Source organism: Pongo abelii, chromosome 7 (assembly GCF_028885655.2).
Source record: "Pongo abelii isolate AG06213 chromosome 7, NHGRI_mPonAbe1-v2.0_pri, whole genome shotgun sequence".
NCBI lineage: Eukaryota > Metazoa > Chordata > Mammalia > Primates > Hominidae > Pongo > Pongo abelii.
In genome coordinates this window covers 119,872,295-119,895,667 of record NC_071992.2, presented here as the reverse complement: position 1 = coordinate 119,895,667, position 23,373 = coordinate 119,872,295, and the positions used below count along the sequence as shown (strand labels likewise).

General features: G+C 33.6%; 1 protein-coding gene across 47 annotated transcripts in view; it reads right to left on the bottom strand.

Annotated features, from left to right (window-relative positions):
• RIMS2 (regulating synaptic membrane exocytosis 2) overlaps positions 1–23,373 on the bottom strand; it is a 773,441-nt gene that overhangs the window by 365,190 nt on the left and 384,878 nt on the right. For all 47 annotated transcript variants that reach the window (XR_010141279.1, XM_063726779.1, XM_063726784.1 and 44 more), the window contains one exon: positions 13,553–14,478. Coding sequence is in view for 46 of the 47 variants with exons in the window: in XM_063726779.1 (XP_063582849.1) it covers positions 13,553–14,478 (926 nt within the window). In the remaining variant the exon portion in view is untranslated. The remainder of the gene's footprint in view (positions 1–13,552; positions 14,479–23,373) is intronic.

Below are 23,373 nucleotides of genomic sequence, written 5' to 3'. Positions count from 1 at the left end.
ATGGGCAAGGACTTCATGTCTAAAACACGAAAAGCAATGGCAACAAAAGCCAAAATTGACAAATGGGATCTGATTAAACTAAAGAGCCTCTGCACAGCAAAAGAAACTACCATCAGAGTGAATAGGCAACCTACAGAATGGGAGAAAATTTTTGCAATCCACCCATATGACAAAGGGCTAATATCCAGAATCTACAAAGAACTCAAACAAATTTACAAGAAAAAAACAACCCCATCAACAAGTGGGTGAAGGATATGAACAGACACTTCTCAAAAGAAGACATTTATGCAGCCAACAGACACATGAAAAAATGCTCATCATCACTGGCCATCAGAGAAATGCAAATCAAAACCACAATGAGATACCATCTCACCAGTTAGAATGGCGATCATTAAAAAGTCAGGAAACAACAGGTGCTGGAGAGGATGTGGAGAAATAGGAACACTTTTACACTGTTGGTGGGACTGTAAACTAGTTCAACCATTGTGGAAGATAGTGTGGCAATTCCTCAAGGATCTAGAACCAGAAATACCATTTGACCCAGCCATCCCATTACTGGGTATATACCCAAAGGATTATAAATCATGCTGCTGTAAAGACACATGCACACATATGTTTACTGCAGCACTATTCAGAATAGCAAAGACTTGGAACCAACTCAAATGTCCATCAATGATAGACTGGATTAAGAAAATGTGGCACATATATACCATGGAGTACTATGCAGCCATAAAAAAGGATGAGTTCATGTCCTTTGTAGGGACATGGATGAAGCTGGAAACCATCATTCTCAGCAAACTATCACAAGGACAAAAAACCAAACACTGCATGTTCTCACTCATAGGTAGGAATTGAACAATGAGAACACTTGGACACAGGAAGGGGAACATCACACACTGGGGCCTGTTGTGGGGTAGGGGGAGGGGGGAGGGATAGCATTAGGAGATATACCTAATGTAAATGATGAGTTAATGGGTGCAGCACACCAACATGGCACATGTATACATATGTAACAAACCTGCACGTTGTGCACATGTGCCCTAGAACTTAAAGTATAATAATAATAATAAAAATAAAAACAAACAAAAAGAACTACCATAATGGTGAAAGTCAAGCCTAAGCCTCTGAAAATTCCATCTCCCACCGGTGAAAATTACATAAAAAATAAGGACACAAAGGTGATGGCCTACATTATATTCCTTTTTTAATTCACCAGTCTGCCCCCTAAAAAAACAGGTGCATTGATATATCCTGAAAAATGACAGTGGACCACTATAAACTCAATCAAGTAGTAGCCCCATCTCAGGTTAACATGCCAGATGTTGCGTCTTCCCTAAATAATTAATACTGCCCCAAGTACATGATATGCAGACACTGAACTGGTAAATATGTTTTTTTCCATTCCTATCAACAAGGACCAGAACTACTCACATACCCCTGGAATGGACAAAAGGACATACTGATAGTTCTTTCTAGGGTTATGCTAATTATCCTGCCTTCTATCATAATACAGTCCAAAAAGACTGAGACCATAGGGACATTCCACAGGACATCATATTGGTCCATTATATGGTGAGAAAGAAGTAGTAATTATATTTGAAGTCTTGTTTAGTCATATACTCTTTAGAGGGTAGAAGGTAAATCATACAAAGATTCAGGGGCCAATAACACCAGAGAAATTTTTAGAGACCTAGTGGTCATGGGAATGGTCAGATCATCCCCTCTGAGACAAAGGACAAGTTATTACCTCTTGTACCTACCACCAATGAGAAGGAAGCACAACGCGTGGTAGGTCATCTCTTTGGATTCTGAAGGCAGCATATTCCACACTATGCAATATTGCTTGGACTCAATTGCCAAGAATTACAGAAGGCTTCCAGCTCAAAATAGAACCCAGAGCAGGAAGACGCTTTAGATAAAGTCCGACCCTGTCACTTGGGCCACATGATATAACAGACTGTATGGTATTAAAAGCATCTATGGTGGGAAAAGAAGCCATATACAATTTATGGCAAGTCTCACTAGGAAAATCACAATGTACACACTTGTTTCTGGAACAAGGCCATGTAGTCTGCAGTGGAAACCTATATACTACTTCTTGGTATGCTCTTAGCCCTGGTGGAGGGCAAAGATCTAGTCATAAATCATCAATGACCAAACAGCTAGAAGTGCCCATCATAAGCTAGGTCTGCAAACTGAAAGTTTGGATAAGCCAAACAATAATTCATTATAAGACAGATGTAGTGATCCATGTTTGAGCATCAGTAGGACCAGAGGGCATGAGTAAAATGCATATGAAGGTAACCCAGACTTCCATGCCATCTACTAATATTGTGTTGGCATCTCTCCCTCAGCTCACATCTATGGCCACACAAGGGGCCACTTATGGCTACCTGACAAAGGAGGACAAACATCATGCCTGGTTCACTGATGGGATAGCTCAGCATGTGTATGAAAGCCAAAAGTAGACTGGTGCTGTGCCACAGCCCTATTCAAGAGTGGCCCTGAAAGAAAGCAATGAAGAAAATAGGGCAGCGTTTCAGATGGCCATCCACTTTGTGTAGAAAAAGAAGGTGCCTTGAAGTAAGAATATATACAAACACATAGGCAGGGCAAATGGCTTGGCTAATTAATAGGCCAACAAGGGAAAAAAATTCACAAGATTGAAGAAAAGGATGTCTGGAGAAGTGGTTTGTGAAAATATCCATGGGAATAAGGGGAAAAAAAGATGTATGTATCATGCTTTAAAGCACTTTGGGTAACTGGGCTCTTTGGATGGTCCTTGAACAAACCATGTCTCCCAGTATCCATGCCCTTCTGTAGACCCCTCTCCTTGTATTTTCTGTGACTTTTCTTTAATACCAAATAGAATATGGTAGGAATGATGCCACATGAGTCCAAAGCTAGGACAGAATAAGTGGTGTCTCAGAATTATATCTCTGTGAGCCCTGAGCCATCATATAAGAAGTCCTTATATGGAAACTGCTATGTTAGAGAGACCAAAAGTAGGTGCACTGGTTCAGAATCCCATCTAACCATCCCTGCTAAGGTGCCAGATGTGCAAAAGAAGTCATTTTGGACCCTCTAGATGAGCTCATACCACCAGCTAAATTCCACCAGTGTTAACCTCTATAGCATCATATGAAGAAGAAAAACTACACAGTTGAACCTTGCCTGAATTCCAGACTTACAAAATCATGCAAAAGGTGGTACTTCTAGGTAGTGGCACAAAGTGTTGACTACTTCTCTTCACAAAAATCAAGTATAAGTCTTGAAAAATTGGTCACAACAATTGCATGGCTGTGGAAACCAAACAAAAGCAGATACCAAATTGAGAAAAACTTCTAGAGCTTCAGATAATAACAACAGACATATGTTACCTTCTTACCTAGGGTTGCTTCCATAACTTTCTTCTACCAGAGTACATACATAGGAGGGGTCTACTGAAAGGATCAATAAATCTATCAGCGTGAGGATGGCTGGGAAAACCAGCAGCTTTTTTTGCTACCAGAAGACATAAACTTGACTTGGGGTGGAGCTGAAAACCCAAGGTTTTGTCAGCTAAAAGAGGCAAACCCAGTAAGAAACAGAAAACCAGCGATTTTTCTAGCCTGAGGCTGTGGTCCAACAAAGGGTGAAGCAGACCAGTCAGAAATTTGACAGGAAGACCATGGAAATAAGAGACCCTCAGAAAAGCTAAATACACTCTCCACATATATCAGGCTAAGAAATTATACCACTTCTTAGACACAGGGAAGATCCTGAGAGAGCATGGTAGAAAGTAAAACCCAAGGGTTACTTGAGAACTGGCTGAACTTTAAATGTGTCCGTATACCACACAAACATTAAATGGCATAAGGTGGAGGCTTTCAAATTCAAGATATTTGAGCACAACTTCTGCCCAGATCTTTGGCTAACAATTTGGATCATGACCCAAAGAGTAGAGACTTCAGAGGGACACATACCACAGGGAGACAAATTCTACATTTTAAGTCCAAGAAAGTTACTAAAAAAAGGAAAAGAAAAAACATAATCCTCAGGAAAATCTGTAAGAATCCAGAGTTATTACATGATCATCACTTAAAATGCCCAATTTTCAACCAAAAATTATAAGACATTCAAAGAAATAGGAAAACATTACTCATAACTAGGAAAAAAATCATTCAAAGAAACTGCTACGGACTAAATAAATGTCTGCATGCCCCTCCTGCCAAATTCATGTGTTGAAGCCTTAATCCCCAATATAATCGTTTTTGAGGTGAAGCTTTTGGGAAGTCTTGAGAGTGGAGTCTTCATGATGGAATTAGTACCTTTATAAGAAGAAACACAAGAGAGATGATCTCTCCCACATCATGTAAGGATACAGCAAAAAGAGCTATTTGCAACTTGGAAAGAGGCCCCCACTAGACACTGAATCTGCCAGCACCTTAAACTCAAACTTCCCAACCTCCAGAACTGTAAAAAATAAACATCTGCTTTTTAAGCTATCCAGTCTACGGTAACTGGGTAGAGTAGCCTGAGCTAAGACACAGACTCTCAGTGGAGCAGAGGTTGGATTTAGCAGACAAAGATTTTCAAAAAGCTATTAAAAATATGTTCAAAAATGAAAAAAAAACCTTGTCAAGGAATTACAGGAAAATAACAACTCAGTAAGTACACATAATTTTATTTCCTAAAATAAATTATATTGCTTAAAAAGTGAAGCAAAGTAATTTAAATTCTGAGGAAAATAAATGTCCAGCAGAAAAAGGTATAATTATAACAATGTTTAATTTTTAAAACTTAATTTTTTAGTTTTTCAAAGTTAAAAAAGTATTAATGATTATTTTCTCATTTTTAGAAAATATCATCAACTGATCTCAAGATAACTTTATCAAAAATGAACAATGCATACTGTACTGTAATCCAGGGATTGGCAAACTTTTTCTCTAAAGAGCCAGATAGCAAATATTTTAGAAGCAAAAGAGCAAAATCAAAGCTATTATGTAGGTCTTAAGTAACAACAATGAAGACAAATTTCCACAATTTTTATTGATGAAACTTAAAATATAAAATAATAATTGACTCTAATTTTTGAAATATAGACCTATACATTTTGGGGATAACATTTCACTTAATTAGGGTTCAATGTTAGTGTTTCCTATCATCAAAATTTCATCTGCTACCACTGATCTGTAATAAGAGGTATTTGATCTTCAAAAATTTTCTTTTCATACAGATAGGTACTGCCAAACACTGATATCGATTGATAAACATATAATCTAATTATGCATATTTATCCCTTTTAATACATTTCTAGGTTTTTACTAGATTCTTCTACTAAAAGCTTAGCATGTTATTATATTGCAGTCATTTCTAATTGAAGGTCCTCAACCGCACAATTAAACAAATTTTGAAATACAGAGGTTTCTTTGTATTCACATTGAAGTCTGAGAAACATTGCTGGAACTGTACTTTGAGCTTAGAAGATATTTCTACTGCAAAATTCTGCAGGGAAAGAGATCTTGCTATTTTGTTTTAACTTTCGACACCAAGTAAAGTATATGAAACAGCTTGACATTAGTTAAGATTCAGACATTAATTGTTGAAATAACTTTACCACAGTATAAGTTTCTCTTAAAATAGTTATTTTTTGTCTCACAATTTTGGGTTAAGTTCATTAAGAAAAGTCACCAAATCTGGTGACTTACATTTTCAAATTTTTCTGGACTTTGCTTTCCTGTGAGTTGATAATACTGTGATGGGTGTTTAATCTGGTAACATGTGATCCACATTCCATGGTGCCTTAAAGCTGTAACATTCAAAGTTCACTTTCCTTACCCTTTCTTAACATGACATAACGTGTGCACAGTTAATAAAAAATTAATGAAATGCCACAGCATGGCTGTGTGCATGCTACTCAAAACATTGTGGAGTTACAAACAAGTCACTGTAATTTGTAGTTGCTGAGCAGCACTGCAAAGCAATGAGAGCACAACATGTAATCTGTCTCAACTACTCAACTCTGTCATAAAAAAAGTATCAATGAAAGAATCGATAGGCAATACATAAATGACTGGGTTGGCTGTGTTTAAATAAAATTTAGTTTATATACACTAAAATTTAAATTTCATGCGATTTTCATATCACAAAATATTTAAGTTTTTTTAACCATTCAAAAATGTAAAAAACATTCCAAGCTCAAAAACAAGAGATATACAGAAAAGTGATGGGCTGAATTGGGTCCACAACCATAGTTTATCTATCCCTGATCTAAACTGCATTATTTGATCATTTTCTCAAGTGAGACTTCCTAATAAATGGATAATCTCCCACATGCAGTAAAAGTACATTGTATATCCAAAAGATTGAGGCTTAAATAAGAAGTCAAGTTGTTTTGCTGCTAAACCAACTCTAAAATCCTTTCACTTGTGTAATTTCTAGCACAGGCTAACAAAAATAAAAGCCTACCCCAGATACAATTTTCTAGGATGAATCAACTACCATATATGCAGTTAAATTTACAGTCCAAGATTTTACTCCTGTACCCCAAAGCTGGAATTCTAGAGCAAGAAAAAATGCTATCTTATTTCATGTTTCATACTCTAGTATTACATATTATTGACATTTGATATATTTTAGCTGAAAGAAATAATGAATAAATGAATGAATGAATCTACTCTATACCTCTTGAAATATTGAATTAGTCTTAGACCCAACTTATCTGCTATTTCAATGCTTTTTCAGGTCAATTATAAATGCCCTATACACCATTTGTAATACCATTAGGGCATTTGCTCTTTTATGTCTCTCATCAATTAATAATAATAATATAATAATATATCCTCCACAAAAGTATACATTTTTCTATCCATTGAACAAATTTAATCATCAAATGTTTAAAGCTCTACTAAATATTAAAATCTAGGCATCCTCTACTGAATTCCAATCCAACATAACAGCCTTCACTTTCAATTAAAATTTGGGCCAGGCACAGTGGCTCATGCCTATAATCCCAGCACTTTAGGAGGCCAAGGCAGGCCGATTACCTGAGGTCAGGAGTTATAATGATGCCTAATATAGCAACAAAGGAATTTATTATATCCATGTAACATCAATGTGATTGAGTCCTTTTTTATTCAAGGGTAAAGTCCTAAGACTCACATTAAAATTGGAATAATTATTTAGCATAAGACTATTTTACCGATAGGTGGAGTGAATACATAAGAGAATAATCAATCTTTGACTTTTAAAATCTTTTACTTGTGAAAGTCTTAGTAAATTTTATTACAAGTCAGGAGTGGTGGCTCACAACTGTAATCCCAGCACTTTGGGAGGCTGAGGCAGGAGGATTGCTGGAGCCCAGGTGTTCAAGACCAGCCTGCGCAACATAGTAAGACCTCATCTCTAGTAAAAATAAAAAAATTAGCTGGGCTCGGTGGTGCAAGCCTGTGGTCCCAGCTACTTGGGGAGCTGAGACAGAAGGATTTCTTGAGCCCAAGACGTCAAGGCTGCAGTGAGCTATGATTAGCCACTGCACTCCAGCCTGGATAACAGAGTGAGACCCCGTCTCAAATTGAAAAAAAAAAAAAAAAAAGTTGTTATGTAGCTATCTAAGAATTTTTAACATATTCTTATTATTAGAATTAGTCATAAAAATTTTTGAGTCCAATTGGTTTAGGATTCCTTAGATGTTTAATTGGTCTTAAATACCACAAATTAATATTTTCCTCACACTGCTAATGTATATTGTCTTCAACAGCCTATCTTCTTTACAAACATATAGTAAATTCATTACTTAAAAATTATAAAAAATTATGAGATTATGTAAGTCAGTAAATTTCACTAATGATACTTACAACATCTAAACTCAGACAAATACAAAGCCGACATCTTTTGGGTTTGTTTTAAAAGCTTAAAGGATCATGCTTCTATCTGAAAGGTGTAGTCTATTTTTCCTTCCTCCTATGCTAGGTCTTTTCTCCAAATTAATCCACCACCATCTCCATTCACCCTCTCATCTTACAAAGTAAGTAAAAGTGTGTTGTGCTAATTTCAAAACTGTAAGAATTGATTCAAACGTTTCATAATTTATAGCTAGAAAACTAAACACATGTATTCTTACATTTGTTAGGCCACTTTATACACAAAATTTTATACAGAAACAAAAAAAGGCCTGCAACTACCAGGTAAAAATAGTCAGATTAGGCCATGGAACACAGAAGAAACTAAAACTCTCCACAACAGACCTTAACTTAAAGAAGATCAAATGGGGCATCTTTTGTGCAGTTGGGCAAATGGTTGACAACATGGCTATTTAATTAAAGTGAAAACTTTCACTGGATTATAATATTAAGATTAAAATATATCTAATGAAGAGTTCAGAATCTATTGTACAAGATATTAATTTGCCACTGAAACCAGTTTCTAGACTTTTCTCCGAGTCTAAACGTGAAACACGAGCATCAAGTGAGTCACAAAATTCTAATATAAGTGAGTAACTTTAAAACATTTTTGGCCATAATCTACAGAAAGAAATATATATTTTACATTGTAACAAAACAAAAATTTACCAAACACAATTACACTTACTCTGTGAACTTGACTTTGATATTTTCTACTCTATTCTAGTCTACTCTTTTTTAAAAAATGATGGTTATGATCCTCTCAATTGGTTCTGAAAGTGAAGTGGGGAGGAGACCCAATGAAGTGGATAAGGATGAGGACGAGGGTTGGAGATGGTGAACTTTGCCCACAAGAAATATTTTGTAATGTCTGGGGATATTTTTGGCTGTCAAAACTGTGATTAGGGGTGCTACTGGCATCTAGTAGGTAGAGGCCAGGGATGCTCTTAAATACCTTACAAAGCATGAGATAGTGCAACACAATAATTATCCAGCCTCAAATGTTAATAGTGCTGAGGTTGAGAAACCTGCTATAGACTACTCAATGAGAAAATAATAGATCAAATTACAAATCCAATATTACCTTTTAAGGCTATGAAAAAAATATATTTTAAACTTTGAGAAGAATGTTCAAAATATTTAAATTCAGAAATACTATGACATTAGCAATCTAAGACTTACCTCCTTCTATAACCCAAAGGCAAAAAACAAACACACAAAAAACGAAAAAGAAAAAAAATCAATTTGCAATTTCCTAACCGAACAGAAAGTATGGGAAAGCGATCAATTTAGTGTTATAAAAAGCAAACTATATCACATTGAGTAAAAGAAAAGTGTTACGAGACATACAGAGTGTGCAAAAACCAGTAAATACAACTAATGCTTCTTTCCTCTGAAGTCCTATGGTACCTGTTTAGTACAATTGCCTTATATTGCTAGTCATTTTAGATTTTCAATTTCCAGAATAGACAAAATGTGTAACTCATTTCTACATTTTCCACTGGATCCAATCCAACACCTTGCAAATGATAGGCACTGAAAGAGTTCTTGGCAGAAAAATGAGTAAATAGGTGTTCAGTATTCAGTGACACACTGAATTACATCTCAAAAAGTTCAGCATATTCTTTCTACCCTGAAAACAAGCTTCATTCAATTAAGGACAGATCTTGGAAGAGATGAAACCAACACAAATGACCACATCCATATGACCACAATTATACTTTCATTCAAAGCTCTTGAGAGTCGTCCTATAGAAGTCTTAACTATCACAGAACATTAAGTAATCCAAAAATGATTTGAATACTGTATGATAAGTATTGTGTATACACCGTCTCATTTGATCCTTACAATGACTGAACAGTAAAGATACTATTATCCTGATTTACAGTTTTATAGGTAAAGAAACAGACCTAGAGCGGTTAAAAAGGTAGAACAAAATCACATAGTTAGTGAAGGACAGAACCAGGGTTTGATCATCCTCTTTTACTCCAAAACTGATACTTTTCCCATGAAACCTCTCTGTTTTTGTTACACAAACAATGGCCCAGTCATTGTAATTAGCAGCATCATTTAACAGAACATACTGAATGAAATGACATCTATTATAAATTTGAGTGAAACTCTGTATATTTAAAATAATGAAATCCATCTGAACTGACAAGTAAGAAATGAGCCAAAGTCACTAACACACCAATAAGGCTAAAGATAGAAGAAGAAAAGAAACAGAATATCCAAAAGGACAGCAGAGAAAAAAAAATTAGGTAGAGTAAATTATAAACTTGCTACCAATTTCCAAGGAATTTTATTATTTATAGACCAGGAAAGATTCTGCTATGTAGTAGAAGCTATGATGTACTAGGACCTCGAAAAAAAATTATTCTGCAATGATAATGTTCCCTGGTGCTATTTATAAAGTGTTGGTTAACATTTTAAAATTAGATAACTTGATGCAAATTTACCTTGCATATTTTTGAAAGATTATGCACAAAATTGAAAAAAACAGAAAAGTAAAGACAAGGAGAAAGATATCTGAGTTGTAAAACACATTCTTTGGAGTTATTTAGTGTAGGGATAATAAAGCAAAGTGGTGATTATTTTTTAAAAGTTGGTTTGTTCTCAGAATGATGTCTCTCCATATAAAAATACAGAAAAACATGTTTAAAATTCACTAACAAAATTTCTTTAACTATTAGGAAGAATTTTCCAACATTAGTTAACTATCAAAGATGAATCACAATGTTAGATACTTCTAAAGGTAATTTATTCCCAAATCAAATTGCCAATTTTCCACAAATAATAAAAAAAAACACTACTTTAATGATGAAAAGTCAAGACATGATATAACTCAATCTCTTTCCCATAATATCCCAGTGTCTCAACAGCTACAATTTATCCTCACTGAATTCAATTATTGGGGAAATATCAAACAGAAAAAAGATTACTTCGTTCAAGTTTATTCTTCCAAATTCAAATTAAAGTGTAGTTTTCTGCCAAATACATCTGTGAAACAAATGATTAAATAAATGAGAAAGAGGACTATCTTCAACAGTGTCTATTAGAAGTTCAAGTTTTGGAATAAAAAAATGTGAGAGGCATTTTTTTTCTATATTTGATAAATGTTTTAGTTTTGCTAATTTGTTTCAAATACGATTTTAATTTAACTCATATATAGCTTTTTACTTATATGGGATTTTTACAAGTGGATACTTCAAAATACTAAAATAAAGATATCACATATAAAAAAGCTTTCAAGCACTGAATTCATACATTTCTGGGTTTTTTACATTTTTATGTGGTACAAGTGAAGGCATTACTTCAGCAAAGGATAAAAGAAATACCTACCAGATAGAATCTAAACCAAACCACCAAAGATAACAAAACTATCCTTTTTCTTATTTTTTAGTATCATGATATACTCTGGCAAATGTGAAAAATGACCAAACTAAAGATTATTAAATATACTTAAGGAAGTACTACAGCTTAGGGAAAATAAAATTTCTATATACTCCATAAAAAAATTAATTAAGATCGATAGTTGCTCTTTATAGATAACTATATTTTAATAAGCAAGTTTTTCTTAGTATTTATCATTTGAATGCAACAAATATGAAATATCCCTAATGTGATTTTTTAAAACTGCATATGCATTTCCCCAACCCTATTTGTTGAATAGTTTATCTCTCCCTCCTTGGATTGTAGTGCATTTTATATTTTATCATTGATTAGTTTTAATATATTGTATTAGACTTTCACTGATATGTCCAAATTTTCTATCAGTATCACATTTTCAATTATTGTCATTTTATACTATCTGGTCAAGTGAGTTCTCCCTCACTACTCTTAACTATTCTTACAAGTGTTGTTTCTTCCAGATTAACTTTAGAAATAAAATACTTCAAGGGTCCAATTGGTATTATGTCTAGAATGTTATTAACTCCAAAAGATTATCCGCAAAGAGCTTGCATCTTTATACTACTTAGCCTTCCTAATTAGGAACATGAAATGAACCGCTACTCACATCTTCCTTATGTTACTCAGTAAAATTTTATGGCTCTTCCTGTGGGCCCCTCATTTCTTGTTAGTTATTTTTATATCACAGTTTTTATTTTTAATTCAGAATGGAAACTCTTAATTAATGTGTTCTAACTAATTATTCTGGTACAGTATAAAATGATTCCATAATCATTTCATACCTAGCTCCTTTCTTGAATTCCCTTAGTGATTCCTGTTGATTCTATAAACAAAAAATGGACTATTCATCAAATAGCATAAGGAAATTGGGGGTAGGAGGTTGGTATGATACTCATCAATCTGGTATATTTTTGTCATACACCAAAATAAATTCCAGAATGTTTAAAAAGTTAATGGTTAAAAAATAATTTAAAAATGAGATAATATACAGTTAAATACTTAATTGATTTGGAAGTGAATAAAGAGCTTTTAAAGATGAAAATAATGGAAAAAAATCACCAAATACAAAGGTTTAGCTACATTAAATTCAACAGTTTCAAATAAACAAATTAAAATACTAGATAAACATTAAAATGAGAAATGCATTTGGCAAATAACAGTTAAATGGGGTAAAATCCTAACTATATAAAAAGTGCTTATAAATCAATAATAGAAAAACTAATACCCAGAGAAAGACGGGCAGAAGGAATTAAAGGAATGAACAGATAATTCACAGAAGATATCAAATGCAGATAAACGTATAAAACATTCAACTTTACAATCAAATTCAAATTAAAATGACAAAGAGATAGCATTTTTGTGGCTATTCAATTGGCAAAGATTTGGTGAATTGAGACTGAAAACTCAAGTACATCTGACAAGAGTAAAGCATGTTACAACCTTTTTGGAAAGCAATTTGGTAATCTGAATTAAAGCTTAAAATAATCCAAAGTACAAATATATATTTTTGAAATACTCAAGAGATGTAGGCAAAAAGTATGTATAAAGATAACCATTATAATTTACATTGGCAAATGGAAGCCACGGCAATGCCCCAAATAAAGAAATATGTAGTTTGTGGTATAATCTTATGATGGAATATTAGTGTAGCTACTTAAAACATATTACTAAAGAACATCTAATGGCTTGAAAAAAAACACTTATGATGTGATAACAATTGAAAGCATCAGTATACAAAATTATACATAGCATGATATCAATTTTATAAATCTATAAACCATACATGCATAGGAAAAAAAAAGAAAGAAAATACAATAAAAGGTTAACAATGGTTATATCTGGGGGAAAGAAATATGGATAACTTGCATTTCATTCTTTATGCTTTGAGGACTTTTTCAGATGTTTTATAGTGACTATATTGTTACTTTTATAAGGAGACAAAAAATAAATGTTATTTTAAAAACCACAGTTAATGGATATTTTTGAAATATGCTGTCAAATGATACAAGAAAACTTTCACAAACAAAGCAAGAAGGCAATTTTTAAAAATCAATAGAACATCATTCTGTCGTTCTTATACATGAACAAAAGAAGATACTTTTTATAACATGAAATTTTCTTCACACGTTCGATGCCATTAAAAGACTTTTAAAATAAAGCTACTAGTAATATCTATTAAATTTTCACTCAGAAATGCAATCTATTAAAAAAATGCTTATCTAATCAATTACAGCAACATGTATGATTAGAAAGCTTACCTTTTTCACTTACACTCTCACTTTCAATCTCAACATCATCACAACTTGTATATTCGGGCGTGGAAGCCAATTCCTCCTCCGAACTGCTCAACGAAACCTGGCGCATTTTACCTCCTTTCTTTGATTTATGAGGCTTTGGTGGTGGAGGTCTCACTGACTCTGACTGGTCTGAACTGAGAGAATCATTCCTTAACATTGTTTCCATTTTTTCCCGTTTTGTTTTTCTTACAGCAGAGCTAGGATCTAAGTGGTGCTGTTTCCGTAGTGAGTCAGTACGCCTCAAGTCTGGTCTATCTATGGGTAGTGGACTCCTCCTGGGGGTAGGAGGACTATGGTTTGTGGTCCTTTGTGCATAAGAACTTGGTCCCTGAGCCTCTCGAGTTCTTTCCATTGAATAAGATCGCTGATTTTCCATGGCAACTCTACGTTCTGATATAGATCTTTGTCTTGATGGTCGGTCCATCCTTAGCATAGAAATCCTGGAATCTTCCAGGTCAGCATTTGCCAAAGAAACATCACTATGCCTTCTCTCATGCCGTGCCCGGGACACTTCAGCATGGATCCGCATTTGTTCTTCATAGGGTTGTGGCTTTACTGGATAACGGGCCAAATTCGGATCACTTCGGTAGCGTGACTGGTACTCTTCCTCTCTCCTTTGTCTTTCATATTCATCTCTGCTTTCCACATCCTCATCATCTACAATATATTCTTTGGAATGCCTATGACTTCTCCTGTTGGAGTCCCTATAACTTAAATGATCAGAGTCTTCATAAAACTGAGGTTCATGTTGAGATCGCCTATCAGCATAATCTGAAGGAGATCTAGGCATTGCGGTATCCGAAGTAGCATACTGTGAATATTCCTCTCTTTCTTCCCTTTGGTCGTATCTTCTATTCTGATCTCTGGACACAGATGGGCTTCTTTTCCTAAGTAACCAAAGGAAAAGAACAGTGAGAAGAGCAAAAGTTTATCAATTTTACATTTCATTGATTTGCTGGCAGGTTGATGGATAACTAAGTAGTCCTTTTGCCTTTTTAAAATTTCATTTTAAAGGCATACCATAACAATGGTTTTAGTAGTATTCATTATATTCAGTTCAAATAAGTACTTTGTTGTGGTTATTAAGTGCCTGCAACATTATACCTGGAATATGCTTATGCTCCAAAATTAGATAATATGATATTCCACTGCTATAAAATAGCCTTTATTCTAATTTCCTTGCTTGGTTTGCTACATACACTTCTACTACTCACCAACTATTATTCAGCAGCTTAGAAAAATATTTCCTTCCATCTTCTCTATACCTAACATGCTGATATGAAAGTTACCTGAAAATGTAATGAAGCCAAACTGATTTGGCTCAAGAGTTGAATACTTTCTGACTAAAATTAAGTGCTGGCTCTTAAAAATCATTTTTCATTCATCATCTGTCTAGATCATTCCTAGTATTGGTTCACCTAAATTTTCATTTTATCATCATGTCTCCAACCTTTTTTATTGATCTAACTTGAGATAAGCAATTTAAATAGATAAATAATAATGATTTATTCATTACAAAAATCCTAGAAATCAGAAAAAACTGCTATTTTTATTCCATCTTCATTTAGATTAAGAACAGCTTGGTGACATTATTCTACTAAGTCTCCACATCTAACCCCTCATATTTCCTTATAGTCTCAGAGGAAGAAACTGCTTATTACCTTCTCAACTTACCCTTCTAACACTGGTAAAACCTAGTAAACCTTGCAATCACACATAATACCCTATTAACAAAATATTCACACTAACCTTTTCTCTGGAATAAACTTAGATAATATCAACTAGTAATCATGAAAAACAATAGGATTAGAATCCTGAAGATAACAGAAAAGGTTTAGAAAACTATTATGGTGATTTTGCCAGGACATGAACAGGAGATAATGAAAGAGTGAAGTCAGTTGAAGTTAAAGATGACTAAGATTCAACAGTTCAGTTGTGAATTTCTTAGTCAATGGTTTCTTAGCCCAAAAGCAAGAGCAGAGAAAGGATACAGTAGAATGACCCAACCTGGCAAAATCAGCACTCTTCTCTAATATCTCCCCTGGGTCATAGAATCCCTTTTTCCTTCATATTTGGAACACAATCTGCCAATCTATCAATTACGTTCACTAACGAAAACAGAAGTTAGTCTAGGTTTTCCAGGTAGGAAGGGTTTAAATTCAGGAACCAGAAGCTACACAACAGTTGAATGGGCTACAGGAATAAAGGCCAAGAAAGTTAATGCTGATGATCTTAGCCTGAAGATGCAAAGACAAGGGTTCTCAAAATAGACATTAGAAAGCTGCTGTGAATGTCAAGAGTCTATGGAAATCTGCCAGCAATTATCTGAACCACCTACAGCATCAGGGTGGCCAATTAACAGGAGTTTGCCCAGGAGCCACTAAGACTTTTATATCTGCCCATCTGCTAGCCAACAACTAATGCTAGACAATAATGGCTTCTGTATATCCTCCACCTTTCAAATCTCATGTAAGTACAAAGCCAGGATAAACTCTAACCTGGAACTATAAAGGAATAAGTACTGTAGAAAGTGAAAAAATTAGTCTATCCCTTAAATGTTTTATAATTAAGAAAGTGGATGTGATATTTTTTAGCATTTACATTTATATATAAAACATTTAGGACTTAATTACGAATCTTTTAGATTACGATTGTTACATAAAACCATAGATTCCTACAGTTTAAAATTTACAATCAAAACAAAACATTCAAAAAAATTTGTAGTACCCAACACCCTATGTTTCTGTGTATATGTGTGTGTGCACTGTGCATCATTCATTTTACTTTTGTCATTACTTTTATACATTTGACTAAAAAAAATACTCTAGCATGATAGTAGTCTATCATGAAAAGAACACTAGATTTAAGGAATCTACAGTTCTTAGTCATACTTTTGTAATTAGCCAGTTATTTCAAACTCTATAACCATTAAATCCTTAGGCATTTGTGCCTTAGATTGAGAGGCATAGATTTTACATGTTAACTTATATATTACTTTAACAAACATGCATTAGGTAAGAAATAAATGCCACACACTATCTTATAAATTAGGAATGCAGAAATGATTAAGACACCTTCCTTGTTCTTAAGAGGGTGAATGATTCTAAAACCATCTTCCATTTCTTAGGTAATATGATTTTACAATATTGATACCACAACTTCATCAAGTTAATAAGCCTACATGAAAGCTTAATGCATTAAGGATTTCCCATAATACATTTAATGTTAAACTGAGTATTACAGGATAGAAGTTAAAAAAAGGAATATTTCATTCCTATCTTAAGGAATTAACATGAATTTTTGAAAGTAAGTAGAGTATAAAGTGAATACAGTGAGTCTTTATAACAGGGGATTATATTTTATCTTACAGATAAATAAGAATATTTACTTCCTATTATGGAATTCAGTTCCAAGAGAAAGGCTATTAATAATTAGTCCCTAGCAAGCCATCTAAGTACTTTTTAAAAATCATACCTTAGGAAAATTGAATTCAATGTTAAATCCAGCAATCACATTGTTCTAGAGATTATCAAATTTGAGAGAAATATGTGAATCATACTGTAGATGTCGATTTGTACTGGATTTAAGATTATAACCACTATAAAAATGGAACAGTGGTTATAATCAGAAATTGGGATGACTATTGTCACTGTTACAAAGACTTAGGTTTTCAAGAATACACTTTAAGGTATAGTACCTTACAGTACGTTAACACTATGCAAGAAACAAGGCAAGATTTCATTCTAACAATACACGTATCAAACCATGAAGAACCTGCAATCAATTATTTCAAAATAATAAATATTCTATCAAACAATTTTTACCAACTATATTATGAATTACTTCATATATACTGTCCTTTAAATTTTAAACATCTATCTTTCATAGATACTATATTCCTTTCAGGAACTAAATAAAATCAGTGTAAATTCAAGTAATGTGTTTCTACTGTATATCTTTGCTACTGGCCTTTATAAACAAGTCTTAGCATTTATTATCATCAGGTGGAAAATACTTAATAGTAAAGCAATATCATTGATAATTTGTACATTTCTCTAAAGAACCATAAGGCATTTAGCAGTATTTAATTCATCTGCTATAATACAAAGGAAAAGGAACGATTCGTCTAGGATTTTACATTTCACTTAATCCTTCAAAGACCCTGAGAAATTAAGAGGCAGAATCCAAAATTATGCCTTTCTTTAGTATAAAATGTATTTGTGGCATCATATAGTGCCTTACTCTTTACTCCTATGCATTCTATTAATCCTTATTTCTGTTATAACAATATCAGTATATATTTATATTCACTTGATATTTACCTAATATCGATTCACTTCTCTTTATTGCCACCTGTGTTGTTAGAACTGTTTTCTCTTTCACCACAGTATTCTGTCCTTAATTAGAACCAGTTTATAGAAAACCACATTGTAAACATCCTAAATCTACTGTAATAAGTATCATTTCTATTCCTTGCTTACAACTGTTTGTCATGTGGACTATTCAATCTATTTCTAAATATCCTAGCTTGTATAACACATCTGATGCTCCATTATAAATGTTATTCTAACTATGCAAAATAGTTGCATAGGAAATCCTACCAATTAGACTCCTTAAATTCTATGTCCAAAAAGCATACTGCCTGATGAGAAAACTCCAAAGAAGCTTCTTTCCCAATTAAAATCACTTCCAGATTTCCCAAAGGCATCCAGGCTTTACATGCCATAAATTAATTCATCATGTTTTTATCATAACTTCCATTTTAATATTTACAGGCTTTACCATCTTAAGTGATTTGTGTTACTAATACCACCTATAATACTGACCATATTGATAAAATAATCATCAAATTGCTGAAAATATAGCCTAATGAACATTTGAAAACATTTATAAACAGTGAAAAATTACGTGGAAACCTACACTATAATATTTACATATTTTAACTCAACTGTAGAAATATGCAATTTTTAAAAATTATGACAACACTGGACATGTGGTGCAGAATTTGAAGATTACTAATTTTTGTAAATTCAAATTTTATATTATTAAATTAAGTACTACCTATATGAAAATTTCTGACTCATAAGCATTATTAGTAGAGATCATTAAAAAATTGTTACTTTATAAATAAAAATATGTAAATCATTCTTGAAATATCAATAACCTGAAAAAATACCTACTCGTTTTTAAAAATCTTTATAAAGCATGGATATTGCTAAATAAACTAATGTAATACTTCATGAATACAATTACGCAATGCTAACTAACCACACAGTTTAAACATAATATTGCAACCAAATTCTAAAATTTTAAGTTGTTTAAACACATTAAATCAAGGATTTAACAGAAGTATATAATCCTGTAAAACATGAAAACAAAGGCCCGTTTCTATAATTCCTACAAAAAGCTTTTAATAAATCAATTTCTATTTATAAAAAAACAAAAATATATAAATTTTTACATATCCCAATGAATATTTAATATATTTTTACTGTTTTACCTTTGTTCAACCAATGCACATCTGTCGAGCATGAAGCATCATGTTGACAAAAATACATCAACAGTGTGCCAGGCAGTGCTTTCATTTAATCCTTCTAGCCCTGGCAAAATCATAGGAGCTATCCTTAATCAGATGATTTGAAAGTCTCTACTTGCTTACAATCGTTTTATTTCAAAACTCAGTTACTAAAAATTTACACAAAAACAACACTCATTCAAAGGATGGAGTCATAGAATCCTCTAGTGATGGGCCTGTTAAGAAAAAGGTTATTCTTTAATGCTGTTACTATGTGGCTGTATATAGCTCCAGGTCAAGTAAGAATGTACCCTGTAAGGAGGATTATGGTACTTAGCTGATTAGTGCCTCACAATACTGAACACCAAACGCAAGCTGCATCCAAGGCATTCCTGGGCACTATGCTTAAAACTGGTGGATTTAGAAATGTATAAATCACCTTCTCCTATATGAATTGCAGTACTTCTAAAATAACAATTCTATGTGCTTCTTATTGATAATTGTGCTGCTTAAGCTTTCACCATAAAATGTATAGTGATAGTTTAACAGGCCTATTCTGTAACTTCTTTTCAATTATTCACTAACAAGTTTCTTAATCTTCAGTAAAAAGGCAATGTTTCCCCAAGGGTTCAAGAAGCAGCAGTTTTTGTAGAAATTTAATAAAAAGTAATGTGCTCCATTCACTAAGAAGTTGGTTAGACACTAAGTTTAAATCAAATTTTGCTCATTTTAATTTATCAATTAACATCTCAATGCTCTTTCAGTGATTTAAAAAAATTAAAAAGAATTTAAATAAGGCCACACAAATTCCTTCCTAGCAAAAGCCAGTTATCTGGATACTAATATTACAACTCTGAAAGTTATATTTAAATGTTTCCAAATAATTTTATATAAAACTGAAAAAAGGCCAGTGTTAGACGAGTAGAAGAAGATTAAAAAGTGCTGTGCTGTTTTTAGATCTCACAAACAGCAAGTTTAAATGAAGGTCTAGGAATATATGATAGTACCATTCAACTATTTGTATCGGTATTCACCTCTATCATTTTATTTTAGAATCAAATGGAGGTCTTGAAAAGATTGGGGGGAAGATGTGGACAGAGAATGCGATTTTTTTACCTCTCAGATTTCTAATAAAGACTGGTGGATTATTCAAAGAGAAAGGCAATAAAAATTCAAAATAATTCATTTTCATAGGAATGTAAAACCAATAATTTCAACCATACAGACCCCAAAGTTCATATCAAACTGAAAAGAAATCCATTTGCCCACAGCTTATTTTTATTCTTAAGTCAAGAAAATTTCAGAAACTTTGCAGTTAATAGCAATCCTTCTTCCTCTTTACTTTTCCTTCCATTCACTTTTACCACCTCAGTGAGTTCTCTTGGTGGTGTTCCTCCAACTGTAACGCACACTCTGGTGCCAATGCCCTTCTCTATCAATCATCTTGTTTCTAGCTCCTCTTATTCATCTACCCCAGACTTTCATTTGTATCACCTTTAATACCACTACTGCTTTCCCTTCACTCTCTACTGATCTTTCTGGGGCTCCAATTTCCTTCTCCCTTTCTCTTTAGAGTGTTTATTCTCCTTTCAGGACTATTTTCCTCATTTTTAACTCTTTACTCTTAACATGTTTTCTTTTGTTTATTGCTTTTGTAACTACTTCCCATGCATTCAAATTTTTGAGGACCCAAATTGGGATCTAAAAGGTTTTCATGAGAATAACTGTAATCTTATTATCCAGTTAAGATTACAATTGGATCTTAAAATACAAAACAACAAAAAGATTCTATGAATCAGATGCTCGTTAAATTAATTTTTATTTTATTCATGACAATATTTTCAACTCGTATTTAAAAGATGAAGGTTCTTAGATATTCAAATCTCTAGAAAATGGTGCACAATTGATGATCTCCTCGGGGGATCAATAATGATTAGTGAGATTGAATCAGCAATAAAAAAATCTTCAAACAAAAAAAAAGCTCAAGAACAGGTGAATTCACACATGAAATCTACTAAACATTCAAAGAAGATCTGGTACCAATACTACTGAAACCATCAAAAGATTAAGAAGGAGGGAATCCTACCTGACTCATGCTATGAAGCCAGTATCACTCTGATATCAGAGCCAGGAAAGGACACAACAAAAAGAAAGAGATAGAGATCAATATCTCCGATGAACTGAGATGCAAAAATCCTCAACACAACAAATACTAGCAAACCAAACTTAATAGCATATCAAGAAGATAACTCACCACAATCAAGTAGGTTCCATTCCAGGCATGAAAGGATGATTCAACATACACAAGTCAATAAATGTGATTCACCACACATAAAATACCTGGGAATATACTTAACCGAGGAGGTTGCTTTAGTCTGTTCTCACACTGCTATAAAGAAATACCTAAGACTGGGTAATTTAAAAAGGAAAGAGGCTTAATTGACTCATAGTTCTGCATGGCTGTGGAGGCCTCAGGAAACTTACAATCATAGCAGAAGGAGAAGAAAAGACATGTCTTACATGGCAGCATGCAAGAGTGAGTGTGTGTCAGTACAGGAAAAACTACCATTTATAAAACCATCAGATATCGTGAGAATTCACTCACTACCAAGAGAACAGCATAGGAGAAACCACTGCCATAAATCAAATCACGTCTCAACAGGTCTCTCCCTAAACACCAGGGGATTACAACTCAAGATGAGATTTTGGTGGGGACACAAAGCCTGACCATATCAGAGGTGAAAGATCTCTACAAGTAGAACTACAAAACATTGATGAAAGTAATCATAGATGACACAAACAAATGGATAAACATCCCATGCTCATGGATTGGAAGAATCAATATCATTAAAATGATCATACTGCTCAAAGCAATCTACAGACTCAACACAATTCCTATTAAAGTATCAGCATCCTTTTTTCACAGAATTAAAAAAAATCCTAACGTTCATATAGAACCAAAAAAAGAGCCTGAATAGCCAAAGTAATTCTAAGCAAAATGAACAAAGCTGGAGGCATCACATTACCTGACTTCAAATTAAACTATAAGGCTACAGTAAATAGAATGGTATTTGTATAAAAGTAGACATATAGACCAATGGAACAGAATAGATAACCTAGAAATAAAGCCAAATACCTATAACCAACAAAACATACACTGAGCAGCAGAGTAAACAGACAATCCACAAAGTGGGAGAAAATCTTCACAATCTATACATCTGACAAATGACTAATATCCAGAATCTACAAGGAACTCAAACAAATAAGCAAGAAAAAAACAAACAATCCCATCAAAAAGTGGGCTAAGGACGTGAATAGACAATTCTCAAAAGAAGATATACAAATGGACAACAGACATATGAAAAAATACTCAACATCACTAATGATCAGGGAAATGCAAATCAAACCCACTATGTGATACCGCCTTACTCCTGCAAGAATGGCCATAATCAAAATATCAAAAAAATAATAAATGTTGGTGTAGATGCAGTGAAAAGAGAACACTTCCACACTGCTGGTGGGAATGTAAACTAGTACAACCACTACAGAAAACAGGAGATTCCTTAAAGAACTAAAAGTAGAACTACCATTTGATCTCACTACTGGGTATCTACCCAAGGGAAAAGAAGTCGTTATACGAAAAAGGTACTTGCACATGCATGTTTATAGCAGCATAATTCACAATTACAAAAATATGGAACCAGCCCAAATGCCCATCAATCAACGAGTGGATAAAGAAACTGTGTTATGTGTATGTGTGTGTGTGTGTGTGTGTATATATATATATAAAATAGTGTGTGTATATATATACAATCCACACACACTGGAATACTACTCAGCCACAAAAAGGAACGTAATAATGGCATTCGCAGCAACCTGGATGGGATTGGAGACTATTATTCTAAGTGAAGTAACTTAGGAATGGAAAAGCAAACATCATATGTTCTCACTCATAAGTGTGAGCTAAGCTATGAGGATGAAAGGCATAAGGACGATGGACTTTGGGGACTCAGGGGGAAAGGGTGGGAAGGGGGTGAGGGATAAAAGGCTACAAATTGGGTTCAGTGTACACTGCTCAGGTGATGGGTGCACCAAAATCTCACAAATCACCACTAAAGAACTTACTCATGTAACCAAATACCACCTGTTCCCCAAAAATCTGTGGAAACAAAAAATTTTAAAAAATCAGACCACCCTACTTCTTCATAAGGTGTTTTTTAAAATATAAGTTTGGATTTACAAAAAAAAAAATACACTGGGGAAGGGA